Raw genomic sequence first — 19,061 nt, forward strand, 5'->3', positions numbered from 1 at the left:
CAACGGTAACAGACCCAGGCAACGGACAAACGACTATGAGCAAGCAGTGTACATGCGGTAAAATCTGCAAGAACATCCATGGCTTAAAGATCCACCAAGCGAGGATGAAGTGCCGGTTGGGAGCAGAAGCAACACAACGCACAGGTGTTACACCTGGTGAGACGCAGGAGGGGCCAGGCCCGGAGTCACCCCACAGTGCCCAGAACCTCCAAGTGTTGCAAACTAATCCCTCAAGCACCAAGTCTGACAGGAGGCGGATAAAATGGCCTGCAGCTAGCATGACCTCACTCTGGAAAAAGTTCGATGACGATGTCGACCAAATTCTGGAGGCAATGGCGAAAGGAGAGGCCGACAGGAAGCTACGAGCTATGACTACAATCATTGTCAGCATCGCAGCTGAGCGGTTTGGCGAGGAGGAGAAGAAAAGCTCCGGAACGTCTTACTCAAAGAATCAAAGAGCTGTAAGGATCCACAACATCAGGCAGGAGATGAAAGCGCTGAAATCCCAGTACAAGGCGGCAGGACAAGAGGAACGCATTGGCCTGGCCCAGCTAATGTGCATCCTTCGGAAAAACATCAGAGTTCTCCGCCGGGCTGAGTGGCATCGGAGGTGGCGGTGCGAGAGGGCACGTAAACGTGCTGCTTTCATCGCTAACCCCTTCAAGTTCACTAAGGATTTGCTGGGGCAGAAGCGCAGTGGCAAACTGGCCTCCTCGCAGGAAGACATAGACCAACATCTGAAGCAGACGTACAGCGACCCAGTAAGAGAGCAGGAGTTGGGAGAGTGTAACAACCTCATAGAACCCCCTGAACCAGAAGTGCAGTTTGACATGTCGGAGCTGCAGCTAAAGGAAGTCAGGGAGGTTGTCTGCAAAGCTAGGGCAAGCTCTGCACCAGGACCGAGTGGCACTTCATACAAAGTGTACAAGAACTGTCCCAAACTCCTGCTGCGTCTGTGGAGAATCCTGCGAGTCTTCTGGAGAAGAGGGAGGATCCCTGAACAATGGAGAGTGGCTGAAGGGGTATGGATCCCGAAGGAGGAAAACTCCACTCAGCTAGACCAGTTCCGCATCATCTCCCTGCTGTGTGTTGAGGCAAAGATTTTCTTCAGTGCTGTTTCCAAACGGCTGTGTACCTACCTGGCAAAGAACACCTACATCGATACATCTGTCCAGAAAGGCGGCATTCCAGGAATGTCAGGATGTGTGGAGCATACTGGTGTGGTGACACAGCTCATTCGGGAGGCCAGAGAGAACAAGGGCAACCTGTCAGTGTTGTGGCTTGACCTGGCAAATGCATTCGGTTCCATTCCACACAAGCTGGTTCAGCTCACCTTGAGAAAACATCATGTACCCAGCAGGTGTAGAGACCTCATCGCTGATTATTACAGCAATTTCAGGATGAGGGTCTCTTCAGGAGCAATAACATCCAGTTGGCACAAGGTGGAGATCGGTATCATCACAGGGTGTACTATCTCTGTGACATTGTTCTCCCTAGCCATGAACATGCTCACTAAGTCTGCTGAGCCAGAGTGCAGAGGGCCCCGCACGAATTCCGGACAACGGCAACCACCCATCAGGGCATTCATGGATGACCTCACAGTCATGACGGAATCGGTCCCAGGCTGCCGGTGGATTCTGAGGGGACTTGAAAAGCTGGTGGAGTGGGCCCGGATGCGTTTCAAACCCGCCAAATCCAGATCAATGGTGCTGAGGAAAGGGAAGGTGGAGGACAAGTTCCGGTTTAACATCACAGGCACAGCCATTCCAACTATCACAGAGAAGCCAGTCAAGAGCTTGGGCAAGGTTTTTGACTGCTCTCTGATAGACACAACATCTATCCAGTCGACCTGCACTGAGTTGGATGGCTGGCTGAAATCCGTGGACAAGTCAGGCCTACCTGGGAAGTTTAAAGCCTGGGTCTACCAACATGGCATTCTTCCCAGGATCCTGTGGCCCCTCCTTGTCTATGCGGTCCCTATCTCAACAGTTGAGACCTTGGAGAGGAAAGTCAGCAAACACCTCCGGAGATGGCTTGGATTACCAAGGAGCCTGAGCAGCATTGCACTCTACGGGAACACCAACAAACTGCGACTGCCTTTCAAATCCTTGGAGGAGGAATTCAAGGTAACTAGAGCCAGAGAAGTGGTTCAGTACAGGGATTCAAGTGATCCGAAGGTGGCTAAAGCAGGGATCCAAGTGAGGACTGGCAGGAAATGGAGGGCAGAGGATGCGGTTCAAGAGGCAGATGCAAGGCTGCGTCACAGGAGCCTGGTGGGAGTGGTCACACGAAGTCGAGCAGGGCTAGGATCCTTTCCAACTCCCCAAATGAACACCAGGGGGAAGGAAAGGCGACGACTTGTTCAGGAGGAGGTGAGAGCAGCAGTGGAGGAGACGAGAACCTGCAAGGCAGTGGGAATGAAGCAACAGGGAGCTTGGACGAGGTGGGAGAATGCGGTTGAAAGGAAAGTGACCTGGGCTGAGCTTTGGAAAGCCGAGCCTCACCGCATCAAATTCCTCATCCAGGCAGTGTATGACGTGCTTCCAAGCCCGTCAAATCTGCACATATGGGGCATAGCAGAGACACCAGCATGCCCACTGTGTTCCAAGGGAGGAACCCTGGAACACATCCTCAGTTGCTGTACAAGGGCACTTGGAGATGGTCGGTACAGGTGGAGGCATGACCAAGTCCTCAAGACCATTGCTGAAGCCATCAGCGCAGGACTGGCGTGGGCAAAGCAATTCCGACCCTCCAAGATAACCATCGCCTTTGTCAGAGCTGGGGACAAGCCAACTCCTGCCAGAAGAACATCACCTGCAGGCATCCTGACGTCTGCAAGAGACTGGCAGTTGTTGGTGGACCTTGAACATCAGCTGAAGTTCCCCAGCCATATTGCAGTCACCACCCTGCGACCAGACATTGTCCTTGTGTCTGAATCCACCAAGCAAGCAGTGCTGCTGGAGCTGACAGTCCCGTGGGAAGATCGCTTGGAAGAAGCCTTTGAGAGGAAGCTCTCCAAGTACGCAGGACTGGTCAGTGACTGCCAGCAGGCTGGCTGGAGAGCAAGGTGTTTCCCTGTGGAGGTTGGATGCAGAGGATTTGCAGCCCGTTCCTTGGCCAGAGCCTTCAGTAGTTTAGGCATCGAGGGTGAGAGAAAGAGGAGAGCCATCCGCAGTACCACCGATGCGGCAGAGAGAGCCTCAAGATGGCTGTGGCTCAAAAGAGGGGAGCCATGGAGTCATGGTAGCTAGCTAGTCATCTGGACACAAGCTGGGGTCTGATCAGCCCCGGCTGGGTCACCTGGAGGAGGGCGTATGATGTTGAAAGACCCGAAACGTCCAATGATTCCAGGAACATCACTGAAGATGTGTCCAGATTAGGCATCAGTAGATGTATGTATACAGTGTTCATGGCTAACAGTCTTTAACTAAGGTGTTTTTGAGCTCGGTCTTGCTCGTTAATAATTCTCTGATTAACCTTCACAGGTTCACTGTTTTAATGTTGCCTCCTCTTCATACTTATTGAATCAAATCATTATTGCACTAAACAAGAACAATTAATAGACCCTGTATTAAGTTATCGGTTGCACCTTTTAATGAACAGAGATCTACGTCAGAGATGTTCAAACATTATCATTTTTGTTCAAGGTTAAGAACAAACTCTACACCCTAAAAAAGTTTTTTTACCTGACACAAGTTTTTGATGTAAAAAGAATGACAACGATTTTAAATCATATCCCAATGTATTTGCTTTAATACATAGTGACATGCTTGTATGAATACTGACACCAGTCAATTTTCCATTTCTCAGAGAGAGGCTTCATTTAGTACCTTAAATCTCACATCAGATGACAGTCTTGGCAGCAGCACTAGAGACCACAACATAAATTTTCAGCCCAGCCTGTGTTGTCAGAAGTAGGATTTGGGATAGTAGACAGTTTGTTACTGAAAGTTCCCGAAGGTGTATGTAAACATGCCAATGCAAATACAACTGCAAATGAGCAGTATAACAATATTTGGCATTGTATTTATTTGTAAGATATTTAAATTTCCATGCTGTCACTCTTGAATATATTCCTGCGAAAAGCATTGTGGGCATGGAGGTGGCTCAGAGAGAACCTTCACGTGTACCAGAGGAGTAATCAGTGCAGCAGAGGGCTGTTAGCTCATTGCTCCTCAGATTCAAAAAGGCAGCAGCAGATCTGCCACAGAGGAGGAGCATGGAGAAGAATCACAAAGGGCCCATGGGAGACACTGAGGGAGACCGAGCTGAGCTGCGAAGCCGAGGCGCCAGCAGAAATTGCTTGGGAAATAGGTTGAGTTTTGAATTTATGTTTGGGGCAGATTGAAGAATATTTCTCCATAAAAAACACATGTGAATACCTAGCTGTGCCAAACTATGGAACCGTACCCTTCTCTTACTCTTGCCGACACTAAATGTCTTTGTATGCCTCTGTCTCTCTCCCACACACAGTTCTGACTGATGAGATGGACGCGGATTCCTCTCTAGAGAAAAACAGATTTCTTATCAGCTGAAGATTCTCAGGTGAGCACAATATATGGAGAAGATGGATAGTCCGACTGGACAGTGTAGGGAGGACAATGATTTGTGTTGTGAATGTGTGTGTGTGTGTGTGTGTAAGAGAGAGTCTAATAAATGTTTCAACCAAGTTACAAGTTATTCCCTCCTTTGGACGGAAATAGATTTAGTCACACGACACATATGACTGTAGTTTGTGTGTGTGTATGTGATGTGTTTCTCATGGACAAATAAGAAATGGTAAAACAGACAATGGAAATGAGTAAAACAGACTTTCATACATTGAAAGAAACTGATTATTAAAGTGCTTGGAATGCAGTCTGAGAGAGAACACAACATAACCCATGAAGCGGCAGCCAAGCCATTGTTATAAGCTTATATTGTGTATCCGGACCAGGGAAATTGTTTTTATTTATTTGTATGATAACAAAGAAATGAATCATTGCTGAGTGTAAGGCTAAAGCAGAAGATAAACATGGATATAATGTTGGTGACAGCGCTCTCAGAAGTCATTCAGCTGGAAATGGAAAAATATCCTCAACACAATGACAAATCTGAGAAGGTCAAAGTGGATGAGCTGAAACCTGGAAGGGAATAAGGGCATCATTTTTTTTTGGAAAGAGAGCAGTTCACGGAAACTTAACAGCCAATCTGAAGGAGAGAGCGCTGCTGAAATTCAGGTGTTGGTACCAGTGGGTCAGCATGCTTCAGATTTTCTGTTTTATACCAGTTGTTTATAGTAAGGCTCATATGTACTCTTCTGTCCTCTTCACCCAGCTCTCCTCATCACCTAATTCCTGCTCTGCATCCTCCTCCTGATTTCTGCAGGAGCAACTTCAGGTCAACATACTGGCCAGTTTCCACGTGTTCAGCTGGTCCAACCTGGTTCAATTCTATAAACCTTTTTTTGTGTGGCATCAAATCACAACTCACTTTACTCAGTGAGGTTGAGACCTTTTAATACTATAGAGAGAAACCCTTTGAAACTGAGAAAGATTGTGGGGGCATCTCTCTCGGAAACACTTTGAAGAATTATTTTGGGATAGCACAGAAATATGATCACTTTCAGATACGATGTATCTTATGATTGTACACCATGTAGGTAAGAAGAATGATTGAAATTCCGCTCTGAATTTTATTTGGAGAAGAATGTGACTGTTGAGTTGCTGTAGGATGGTGCCATAGCTTAATGATAGCATTCAAAACATGCTCCACTCAAAAAGTTTTTCCACTTAGGAGAAAAAAGAACTCTGTTTAAAAGTCTCAAAATTAAAAAGAGCTAAAAACTATGAACGGGAGCAACTGCAACAGGCTGCCTACACATTTAGCACATGGACAATTAGCCAACAGAAAAGATAGTTGACTGTTTACACATAAAACCCAGAGAATAAGGTCAACAGACTGTACAGGAGCTTCTCCTCCTCCATCACACAGAAAAGACCAGACCAGAGTCATTAACCTGCTAACTAAATGGACAGTTTAGCACCAGACAAGCTGCTCAGCTCTGAGTTTTCTTTAAGCTGCGATAAACCTCAGAGTGCGGCGATAATTAAGATGTTGATTTTATATGTTCCTGTTTTTCTGATAATTATACCGGGACATGTTCTCATCAGTGGTAATACGCACATGTTTTTTGCTTCCACCCTCCTCCAGCAGTACCCTGATTGTTGAAATTTTTATATTGAGACAAACCTTCTGAATAAGTTTCTCTTAAGGATACTTGGGCATCCGCATGCTTCATGTAAAGTGACATGTGCTGAGCTTGACAATTTTTTAATTGTCAAGCCCAAAAACAACCATCCCACCCCCTTGACACATACACTGGAAAGCAGACTTCACGCTCAAACAATTTTTTACTCTTTAAAAATCATCTTCTATGAAGCATTAAGGTGTGTGTGTGTGTGTATTAACTCCATTTGTTCAATCTATAGTGTCTTTCTATTGTATAATAATTGTAATATTATAATTATTATAATTTGGTTACAAGGAGATCTCCTACAAAACAGGTTTGCTGTTGAGGTTAAGTTGTGTATAAACATGTTTTTTAGGAGGCAGTTTGTTTCAGATTTTGATAACAGATGGATATGGAAACACTGGATGAACAAAGTCTATATATAAAACAGTCTCTTATGTGTTTACACAGAAATCCAGACAGTAAATCCAGTCATGTATAGGGATGATATACAACTGCTATTTTCCAAACCATCAGGGAAATGATCACACAGGTTTGCACAAGCACAATGTAATGGAACACACAGCTGAGTTTGATCCCGGGGTATTTCAGTTGCCTGCATTTTCTCCCCATGTTTTCTTGTTGCAGTTATTGTGTGTGTGTGATGGTGTGTGCATCCATGCGTGACCCTAGCTTATATGTCACACTGGCCTTTAGTGATAAGAGCGAATGGCTTCACCTCAGCCCATAGATCAGAGAGCAGGATAGAGGAGGAGGAGGCAGAAAGAAATAGAGTAAATATCTGGGAAGTGGGAGAAAAGCGAGAGGAATTTTCATTAAAGTCTTGAGAACAGAACATACCAGAACTGTTTAATCATGTCATGTACTATGTAGCAATATAGTCTTTGTGAGGTTCAATTTCAGAAACTGCAGAAACAAAATCCGGAGACACTTAAATGTTGATCTCAAAAGATGTATCATTAATGTGAATTTTGAACATATGTTTGGACCAGGCATTTTGTAAAGGTGGATATACAGTGTCCAAAATGTATGAATACCTCATTGCAAGTCTAGATGCAGCAACACTTTTCCATTTGCAGCACATTTCAAAGTTTAAAACTGTAACAAATTGTTTGTGTGTCGTTTTTCCCGAAATCTACACTTGGAAAGTGATAGATATATTTAATTTCCATTTCCAGTCCTGCAAATTTCCAGAGTCAATTACCAGGGCTTCACTGACAAAAAGAAGAGAAGAGAATTGAGCTTTTATCACCCACTACCACCTAGATGTGGAGCATGTATTTCCTCAGGCAACAGATATGATGAACAAATGTTACGCTAGAAAATAAGAAAAAAGAAAAATATGACCTGAAAAACACAGGAAGCTAGCAGGTGTCTTCCAAGTGTGCTAAGAGACTTCAGTTATGTGGTACATGTAACACATACCACTTCATGATCATGTGTGAAAATGATCCTTTCTTGGTTTTGGCAAGATATTAAACACAGATTATTCAGTCTTTAGCTTCATTGCTGTGATTTTTTTTAAAGCCTTTGACTATCAATCAATCAAGTTTTATTTGTATAGCCCACATTCACAAATCACAATTCGTCTCATAGGGCTTTGACTATTGTAACAGCATCTTAAAAGCATATTGTCCGTTTTTTTTGCCCACCCGTGTTCAGTGGGGAATTTTTATATAGCTTTTAACCAGAATGCAACGGTATCTATAACATTCGTAAATTTAAAACAGAAATTATTTACAAGAACATTGGCTGAGACCCAAGCGTGGGCAGGTGTTGAGCGAAAAGCGAGTGAATTATACGAGTGTTTTCAGTGATATACTGCTTTCTAGCTTCTGTATAAAGAATTGAGGGCAGAGATGGTCCTCTCTCTATTATCTCAATCTTCACCAAGAAAACAGGAATGATCAGAGAAAGCTACATCAGTCACCACAACCCTAGAAATGCTCAGAACACAGGCTCTGGGTCGACAATAATACATTTTAATTTTAAAACACATCTAAACACTCTTCTTCCAGATGAGTATTTGATCTGAAAACATATCACATGACCTTTCAAGTGAACTGGTCATGTGTGCAACAATATAAACAGGAGGCAGATTGTCATCTCCAGAAAATCAACAATCAAAACAAGAAACAGCAATGGTGACAAGTAAGGGCAAGGATTTATTTTCTTGGACCCATGACAACGTGGAAAAGTTATCAAAAGTATGTGTTAGTGCTAACAGTATGCCTTCACTGCTGGTAGTCAATTGAGGCTGACAACAAATACCAGGATGTAAATGAGGGTGTCTGCGACATAGTTTCAGAAAGTCTCATATTAAAGAGGTGGCAAACTCACCTGTGCTTAAAACATAGCAAAGGGCATGTGTTTTAAAGCTGAAATTTTGTAGAGTGAATGAATGGATGTTAATATCTCCAACAATAACTATGCGGACAAATTCATTGCAGTTCAGAGAAAGGTTCAGTAAGAAGGTCGACATGAGGGAACTGCAGTGAAAGCAGCATATTAAAAAATGCCAAATTTCTACAAAATGGAAACTTTGCCTCCTTTCTCCCCTCTAGCTTCACCTAAAAAGCTGAAGATGGCAGCTGATAAAAAATAACTCCTGCATTGTTATCTTGGTCAAACCAGGTTTCAGCTATAAATATAAAATCAAGATTGTGTCTTATGGTTTCATTGTTTTGTTTTTTGTAATTCAAGTTTTTATTCACTTATACATATACAAACAGACAGCACAAACAGACAGTATTATTACACTGAGATACAAAATACCCAAAGACCTGTGAGAAATACACCCATTGAGAACAATCAGAATAAACATTTAGCAGTTACAGAAGTACAACCAGATCATCATAGTGCAAAGTCAGTCGGCAAAGTCTTGGTGATACAGGTACACCATCGAACCTATACACTTTTTTGGGTAGACGAATTTAAACTCTGCATTTGTTCAAATGTTCCTGTCTCTGTCTGACATTTCCAACATAAACTCTTGGGCAGCACACCCATCCTGTGGAGCTTAGAAGGAGTCAAATAAAACCTTTGTATTAATTTATATTGAGTAAATTTGAAATACCTGCCTGCCAACACCTTATATTTAACAGGGCTTTCTTGGATTACAAGCTTTTGCTGCCATTCTATTGAATTTTTTTTTGTGACAGGACTGAAAACCAAATTTGTTGAGTTTGTATTGTTTACTAACAGAAATAACAGACTGAATGATTTTTCTATAATGTATCAAGAAAGCAACAGAAGAGGTAACAGATACACCATTTGCCATCTTGTTGTGGGATATAGTCCCATTGAGTGCCATTGATCTATCTCATATCATAAACAGTTACTCGTACACAGTTGGCTGTGCATACTGGTTGGGTGGGGGGGTTAATATCACAGCTGAGACTAAAAGTGGCTAGTTGTGCAGGTAGTTGCTGAATGGGGAAGGTGAGGAAAGAGAAAGAGGGAGTGGGGTTGTGGAAGGTCCAAGGGGTAAGCTTGGGCTCAGCAGTGTCCAGCTCAGTCATCTGGTTGGTGAACTCCAGGAGAGTTTTGAGCTATTTCCAGTGGTGTCTCTGTTGCAAGGAAGTGAATTACGTTAGAGGTGACCAACTTTAATCCTGCCTTGTTTTAGGTGAATCTGGTGTTGATGTGAAATGTACTGTATATGGTCGTAGAACAATCGGAAATTGCTATCAGACTGATAGAGGATATCAGGTGATCTGATGGAAATCATGGTTCTGCAGCAGCTGTGAAAATAGCCTCAAGTTATACACCTTGTTATTTGGGGAGTTTGTGGTTAACCTTGCTTCTATCCACTGTGGTGTCCTACTAAATGCATGGGTTGATGAGGTGCTCCGTCTAAATAGATTTGCAGTCCACCCAGTAGCATCACAAATCTCAAGACGCTGGGTTCCTGCTAACATGCATCCTCCCATAGAAGTGATTTATTTATTCTTAGGCTTACAGAGAGGACTTTTGCTTGCAGATTTATTACACATCTTGTTGGTGCTAATTGGTACAGACTAACACACATTACTTTCCCATTCACTTGTAATTGATGAATCTTACGGTCAGGCGAGTGGGATTTTCTGGTTTCTGAAAGACAGCTGAGAAGGCTGTTGAGGAGGGGTTGAAGGGGGGGCATCTTGCTGCTAATTGGTTTCAGCTAATCCCAGGGTTGTAGACACACAGCATAAAGGCTTGTGCCACATAAATAAAGTTATTATTGTAATTATAATATTATAATTATATTATCTGTGAGATACAAAGTCATCTTTACAATCAATTATTAAAGTGTTGAAAAATCTAAGCAGAGTCATGACAAGTCCATCATTTTTAACAGGAAAAAAGAAGGGTAGCAGTGTAGGACTGAAGTCAAAGCAGAAAGCAGTGTCTGCACCATTATAAAGCTATAGGTGGTAGCCGGCCTCCCTTCATGCACCGTGAAACCATAAGATATGGTGCCGAATGCAGTGCTGCATCTGGTCTTCAGTTCCTAAAAGAGCACATGACATTCCCCTGCTCATCCACCTCCACCATGAACAGTGATGTCACGGATGTTTGCCTACATATTGGCTTTTGTGTCTATAGTATAAAATCTACTCAGTCATACTCCTTCTGCTATGACAAGTCCATCACCGTCCAGACTGTTCTTGTGAATGAATAATAAGTCCGTGATCATATCAAATGCGTTCCCATCTATCCTCAAGAACATCAAGAGGACTCTCTATCTTCTGAGAGCACCTGACATGTCTTACTAGCTGTTACTGTGACTTCTGTATCTTTGCCTGATCTCCGACACTTTGTCTCACTTTGCCCCCCTGTTTGGGGAGTGGTTTTAGAAGATTGGCTATGACCTTATGTCAACATTGGAATCCATTGAAACAGTTGTTAATCCCAAATGACTTCTGCTGTTCTTCAATTTCGGCATTTCCAGAAGATCGTGAACTTTTTAAGGAACTCAAGGAGCCAAGGACTACATTTAATTATTCTAATAATAAATAATACATTACTAGTCTCACATCATTAAAAGTAAATCCCTCTGCTCAGGTGATTGTACTTCGTGATGGATTGGGAAAGTTAGAAGTGGGTTTAGTAGCACTACACATCTATGATTCGTCAAACGCAGACATCACTGCTCACTCAACTTGTGTTTTACTTCATTTACAAAATATGTATGTTAAGGTGTAGGAAGCTCTCGACTACTAATATTAGGAGGAGACGTTTTCTTTTGTTTCAAGGCTTTTTTTAGGGCAACTCAATAGCCAAATGTTTAGGGTGCATATATGGCCGCAAAAAGTGTCAAGTCTTAACTATGATTCCTGGCTGGCCAGACCAAATGCTGCATATCATTCCCCTGCTCTCTCCCTCTGTTTTTTTTACTATATATCTCCTCTGTCACTATCGAACAAGGCACACAAGACATGGAAATATCATGCAGCAAAAATCCCTGGGCAGTAACCGTATGGATCCTAACCACTGCACGACCAAAAGACACCTCTTCAAATCTGCGCTTTAAGGAAGGTCTGCCTGCTAACCTATGCGTTAAATATATTCAACATCTATTTATCGACAGCATTGGGAAAAGCAAGATTGTGCACTTTCCCATGTGGATGGGAAAGGTGGAAGAAGTGGTTGTAAGAATTCTACAGAAAATGGAAAAAAGACTTGCCGTCTGACACTGTGACGACCTATGAAGGCTCTGTTTTGTGCTAGGAGAAACCACTTATCATGTTTTTGCATCATTTTGAGTTGAGTAAATATAGCACAATATTCTGTGGTTCTTACTCAAAAGAACATTTGTTGAGAGGCTATGCGCCTCTGCAGTGGCCTGAGTTCGATTCCAGGCTGCGGCCTTTGCTGTGTGTCATCCTGCATTCTCTGCCCCCCTTTTACCAATACACTCTGTCCTATCAAAATAACAACAAAAGGCCACACAAAATAAAATATGACAGAGTTCAACTGAAACAGACTTAGGGGGATAAATAATGTCTTTGAAGCATATAACTTAGAAGGTTTATGATCTAGTGGCATCAGATTGTATATTAGAAACAACTAAAGAACCCTCCCCTTTCTTTTCCCTTTCAAGTGAGAGGAGAACCCACAGTGACCTTCACTAAAAGCCCCTACTAAGGCCATTGTTTTATTAGTCTGCTCTGAGTAACTGTAGAAATATGGTGGACTCTAACAACGACCGGATCCCTAAGTAGATATTGGGGTTCATACAGATGATCATACACTTTTTGATTATTATATCTAATTTATGTTAAGATTTCGCCCCGAAATGATTTCAAACTGGACTTTTAAACATCCACTAAAGTCTTGACTACACAAGAGAAATGAAAATGATGAGAGGAGATGATCAGATCTGTGTACAGCAATCAGGAGACATATTCATTACATTAATACATGAAACAAAAACAGAAGCAATATTATATATTTATACAATTTACACAAACCCTGTATCCTAACAATATTTATATTCCATCTTACTGTACCAGCAAATGCTTTTTGTAAGAAACATAATTGCCACTGGTTTTCTATTTACAAAATAAGGAAACACTTTTGATACGTCACAAATATGTTGCTTTTGATCCTATCAGTAAAATATTTGCACACAACAGAGCATACCTAGCTGCAGGGCCGGGTCTAGACAGGCATGTATGAGGGGGCAGCCACAAATCTTGAGGGGGCATTGTGCTTTATTATATTATTATTATTATAAATTGGGATTTAGTTTGAGGGGGCACAACATTTATTTGAGGGGGCCAGGCCCCCTCTTGCCCCTGCCTAGACCCGGCCCTGCCTAGCTGTGTGATATCAACTTACAATTGATATGGTTATGTTCAGACTGGCCAAAACCACAAACAGGACCTTTAAGCGGAGCTGGTAGGCTTCTTCACCAAACTTGGCCGAACAGACAAGTTAAGAAAAAACATGCTGCTAACATGCTCTGCTGTCACCAGCCCAAAGCCATTAGGTTCTGGGGTTGTCCGTATGTTGTTATGTTCAATTCTCGTGAACGTGATATCTCAAGAATGTTTGGAAGGAATTTCTTTAAATTTGGGACAAATATTCACTTGGATTCAAGGATGATCTGACTAGAATTTAGTTGTCACAGGTCAAGGTCCCCGTCACCTCACAAAATACATCGCCTTGTGAATGGGATATTTCCGAAACGTATCGAGGGGATCCTTTAACATTGAACTCATTTTCAGATCAGAGGGCACTGTGGCCTCAGAAAGTTTGTTTATGTTTTTCTTGAACATGAAATCTTAATATCAACTTGAGGGAATATCTTATTAACTGCTCCTCTTGTGCACTGCCAACCGAAACGAGCCAAACCAAGCACGCACCGCCATCTTCTGTGGCTCTCCATACATTGTCTAAAATCTGTTGTCTTTACCCGGCCATTTACATGTTTACGATGTGTGTGTGTGTGTCAGCACGAGACACAACTGTGCGCAGCTATAAAAAAAGATTTGACTAATTTAAGAAAAGTATCGATCATTACATGGCGATCAGTGCTGATATAGTAGCGAAAATTTCAAACAAATTGAAATTTAAACTAATGAATCAGAGACATCAGCTTCGTCAGTGTGTCTGTCTTTGTGTGTCAGAGAGAGAGAGAGAGAGAAAGAGAGAGAGAGAGAGAGATTTTTTTCAAACCTCTTTTATTTGCTCAATAATGTTCAAAAACAATTGTTTAAGGCACCACACCTTAAAATATTCCACATTATTTGTCAAAATAAAGAAACTGAAATTAGTTTTCTTTCTTGCCTTTAACACACGGCTAAAAATAGACGTTATGTCAAAATCAAACGAGTTTTCAAGCTTGTTTCTCATGCTAGGATAAATTGCCATTTTGCTTGACCCAAAGAAAAATTAATAAGTTGACATTTCATTTCATTTTCCTGTGATACTTTTTTTTTTGAATACTTTATTCACAATTTTCAGATACATAACAAAGTGTTGACAATACACAATACAAATTTACAAACAAAAACAAAACAAAACAAGCTGCCAGACAGATTACTCAATTATATATATGGTCTTTCGGGAATGTTCTCACAATAGCCCTATCTAAAATATAGGACCAGGTAAAACGAATAAGTGAACAGAGCAATATACTACATCAACTAACGTAGCCAGATAGGTCAGGGTTGCTGTGGAGTTAAAGATATATTGCACTGCGCCAAAGCAGGTCCCCATGTTCTCTCAAACTTTTTCTGTGTGTTGCCTTGGTGACGCAGTTTTTCCATTTGAATTACAGAGAACATCTCGTTAAGCCAGTGTGTGAAGCAGGGTGGAGAAGTAGACTTCCAAGCCAGAAGAATAAGTTTCTTAGCGATTATCATCCCGAGGTGAAGAGCAGTTTGTGTATCATAAGGAGGCTTAAGAGTCTCTGCTGAGCATCCAAGGATGGCCAGATCGCAGTTTGGCTGAATGTCTACAGAATAGGCTTTGAGAGCCACTGAAAAATTTTACTCCAAAAATTATACAGTTTAGGGCAAAACCAAAAAAGGAGCGCTAGTGAACCCACAGCAGCACCACACCTATCACATTGAGAGGAGACCGATGGGAAAATGAGGTTTAGCTTTTTTTTTTAATAGTGCAGTCTATGCAACACTTTGTACTGGATTAATCTATAACGTGAATTTGTAGAAGAGTTAATCCGAGTCATTGCCACCTCCCAGAGCTCAGCTGATATATCTGAGTTCAAGTCCCTAGTCCAGGCCTCCCTAATGAGGTCAGAAGAAACCTGATCAGCCAAACCCTCTATAAATTTTGATATTAAATGTTTGGAGTCAGGAGGGAGCAAGAAAACCCCAAGGAGAGGGTGAGTGATGGTGGGGGACTTAAAGTCTTGACACTCTTCCTGAACGTAGTGTCTGGCTTGAAGATATCTAAAAAGATGTGAGTTTGGAAGATTAAACTTAGTTTTTAGTTGACTAAATGAAGCGAATTGGCCATCAATATACAAATCTAGGAAAGTTCTTATTCCCCTCTCCCTCCAAACTGCAAAGACCCCATCCAGTAGTCCAGGCTTGAATGTGTGATTCTGGCAAATTGGGGCATGTATAGAGACACAAGGGGCCCGGCGAGCCATTTTTATCTGGTTTAGTATTCGCAAAGAATTCTTTAGGGTAAAGTTCTGTCGGATTGACTTGTCTATGAGGGTAGGGCTCGAGAACAAAAGTGCAGGAAGTGAGGAATTTTTAACAGCAGAGGCCTCAAGTTGTAGCCACAAAGGCTCCTTTTCCGCCTCTGCGCTGCTGCAATTCCAGTAAGTAAGAGCTCTGGAGTTAGCTGCCCAGTAGTAGTGTTTCAGAATTGGCAAACTGAGACCACCCTTTTTAGTGGGCTTCTGTAGGTGAGGCTTGGAAATTCTGTGTGATTTGTAACCCAATATGAAAGGGACTATGATAGAATCGAGCTTCTTAAAAAAGGATGCATTTAGATATATGGGCAGGTTCTGGAAAAGATATAGAAGCCTAGGCAAGCTTACCATTTTGATTGCGTTTACCCGTCCTATCATGGATAAGGGCAATATTCTCCAGGACTCAATATTTTCTTTGAGTTTTTCTATTGATTCTGTAAAGTTTGTTGGGCAAGGCCCAGTGATCCGACTTAGAACAAAGAGTCGTAAAACCTTAGGCCAGGCTCGGGAAACCCCTTACATTTGAAATCCAGCATGGGCCCTTATCTCCATGTGGCAGCAGGTCACTTCCTGGGTTCCCAATGTAAGCCCGCCCCTGGGGGCCAAATCCTGACAATTCAATTGGCCGGGGGCCACACTGACCCCTGACCCCTCCTCCCAGGGGGGAGTCACCTGGTACATGACTTAAAAAGGCTGAGCTCACAGAAATCTTTCTCTCTTCACTCCGATGCTGATGTGACAACGGGACCCCCCCCCGGGGTCTCACCAGTTAACCCAGCAACTTAAGGAGGCAACTAACTTCTTTCTCTCTTTCCTCCGATGCTGACGTCGCCACTAGACCCCCCCCCGGGGTCTTCATAGTCGACCCAGTAAGCTAATGGAGGCGATAAGACGTTTGTTTTATTCATTTCAATTCATTTCATTCATTTCTTCGTTTACCTTAGTTGACGTTTTATTTTGGAAAGGACTTTTCCTGTTTTAACTTGGAAAGACCAAACAGGAAATTGCTCGCTGGACGATCTCAGACTGTTTCCTTTTCCACACGGACTTTACTTTTCTTTTCTCCACACGATCTACAACGGCTACAAACCCGCACGTCCCTGTGAGGCAGCACGATCTCCGCTGCTGCAGAAGAAGACGAAACCTCATCTCGCCACGGAGCACGACGGATCGGCTCCGGCCCAGCTGCGGTGCTCACGAGAGCCCGCCTGAGAAACTTCAAGCGATTCACCGAACCTCCGGGGATTCGCGCCAAGGCGCATGCAACCCACGAAATCACGGTCACAGTAAGAGGCTTATGTTGTCTGGGCAGATGTTAGTTTTAATATGTAGCGTGTTGATTTAATACTTGAGTGTATTTTGTTGATGGAACTTCCGTGTTCCATTGTTTTAGCCGGCCACTACTCCGAGCCGCTACTTCCGGTTTCCGGTTTGATCGCAATGTTTTGTGTTGCAAGTAAATAGGGCCGCGAGAAGCGCCTCCGCCCGCACTGTTAACGTCTGTGTGAGTCTGCAGTGATTTCACCGATCAGAACCTCGGCCCACAACGCTCGCTTGAGGGCTGAGGGGTGAATCACTGTTAACTCATCTCAGGCGTACTTTTAAGAGCTTCTTTGAACTCTCCTCACATGTTTTCACATGTTTTCTCATGTTTTCTCTCTCTCTCTCTCTCTCTCTCTCTCTCTCTCTCTCTCTCTCTCTCTCCTTCTAAACCGACCTATACACACTTCCGATCTGTATTTATAATACAGGTCATGTCACATAGTTAAATCTATGCTTAGAGAGGCTGAACACATCTGGAAACCATTCGGCCCCAAAGCCAAGCAGAGATAAGAATTCTCTTTGTCTAAAATTTCCTTTGTGTAATTCATGTGACGACCACCAGTGTGCGCTCCGGCCACATGGTGTCATTAACATATTCTCCATTTTGGATAACGTTAAGTTAAACCCACCATTTTGAGTCTATTATTGCCACGCCTCCGCTCTCTCTCTCCTCCCATCCTGGCTCTAAATTCATAACGGCTCCGCCATCTTGTTTTGTAGTCAATCCGCCATTTTGAGAGTTCTTAGGCCTTGATTCCACGAATCATGATCGGCCTCCATCTTAGATGTGATGTCACTACGCGTCATCGCCACGCCCCTTCTTTTTCTCTCTCTCTCTCACACACACACACACACACACACACACACACACACACACACACATTGATAGACACAGACAGATACACACACACAGAGACACATAGATGGACCAGAGGTTACATGCGTGTTCTAAATTGTGATAAGCTGCTGTTGTTATCTTTGAAATATGGGAGTTTGTTAAAATGATAAATCATTAAATAACACTAACTTTATTTCACACAGACACACACACACAGAGAGACACTTTGACACAGACACACACACACACAGACAGACATACATAGGTAGACCGCAGGTTGTCCATGTATTTTCTGAATTGTGATAAGTGCTGCTGCTGTGTTTATCTTTGAAATATCGGAGCTTGTTAAAATGATAAATCATTGAATAACATTATAACTTTATTTCCCCTTTTTAATAAATACTTTTGTAATTAAAGTATCTGTAGTCTGTGATTATTTGTGCATATGTATGTGATTGCAGCTGGATTATGATTGCCTGTGCTCGAACTTAGAAGCCTTCACTGTTTATTAAGTAATCGTTAATATTAAAATATTGACATTATTAATTTGACATTTATCATTATGAGACTGATAATTATAGCTTGACATCGTTGGTCCCTGGGAAACCAGGGTGGTGCCCCCCTTTCTCAATTATTAATATAGATAGTATTATTCTTAAATTGATAATTTTATTGTTTTGACTAATTATTTTCATTATTCTTGGTTGATAACCTTATCATTGTTAATTGATAGCTTATACTTTCTAATTGATAATTCCTATTTTCTCATTAGTGGTTTTATTGTTATTTGATTACTGATCATCTTCAATTAATAATTTAATTATTTTTGATAGATAATTTTTATTATTTTAATAATCATATTTCATGATTATTAATAATTAGCCAACGTCAAGTCTACTCCTATTGCACAACAAGTTGCATTTAAAAAGATGTTTTGGATCTCTCGTGAGCTTGAGGCCAAGATACGTGAAACAATCCTTCACTACAAGGAAAGGCAGTTTTTCAAGAAATTTGTTTGGGAGTTTATCCACCAAAGGCATAAATTCGCTCTTTTTCCAATTTATGGTGTAACCAGATATATTCCCGAAGGAGTTTATATATTCAAGAAGGGTTGGAATAGAGGATGCTGGGTCGCCAAGAAAGACGAGAAGGTCATCAGCATACAGGGTCACACGGGTCTCAACACCTCCCAGTTTAATACCTTTAATGTCTTGATGTCCTCTAATTCCAATCGCCAGGGGCTCTAGCGCTAAGTTAAATAGCAAGGGGGACAATGGGTCCCCTTGGCGAACACCACATTGCAAAGAGAACGGTTTGGATCTGTCCCCATTTGTAAGGATAAAGGATTTTGGATCATTATATAATATTTTGACCCATTCTATGAATATATCCCCAAATCCAAACTTCCTGAGAGTCTCAATCAAATAGGGCCACTCTATCATGTCAAACGCCTTGTGCGCATCTAAAGAAAGTATAGCAGGGTTATCATCTTTGTCATGAGCAGCGTACAT

The 19,061-nt window shown here is 42.2% G+C and overlaps 1 protein-coding gene across 1 annotated transcript; it reads left to right on the forward strand.

Moving 5' to 3' along the window:
• Positions 1-212: 212 nt before the first annotated feature.
• On the forward strand, positions 213-3,376 carry LOC133018478 (uncharacterized). Its single transcript, XM_061084846.1, has one exon. It carries the CDS (start codon positions 279-281, stop codon positions 3,249-3,251), a length of 2,973 nt encoding a protein of 990 aa, XP_060940829.1. The 5' UTR covers positions 213-278; the 3' UTR covers positions 3,252-3,376.
• Positions 3,377-19,061: the final 15,685 nt, after the last annotated feature.

This window comes from Limanda limanda, chromosome 13 (assembly GCF_963576545.1).
Source record: "Limanda limanda chromosome 13, fLimLim1.1, whole genome shotgun sequence".
In the NCBI taxonomy this organism is placed as follows: domain Eukaryota; kingdom Metazoa; phylum Chordata; class Actinopteri; order Pleuronectiformes; family Pleuronectidae; genus Limanda; species Limanda limanda.

Coding starts and splice junctions, on each gene's coding strand:
- LOC133018478 (XM_061084846.1), top strand. CDS start 279: ATGACCTCACTCTGGAAAAAGTTCGATGACGATGTCGACCAAATTCTG.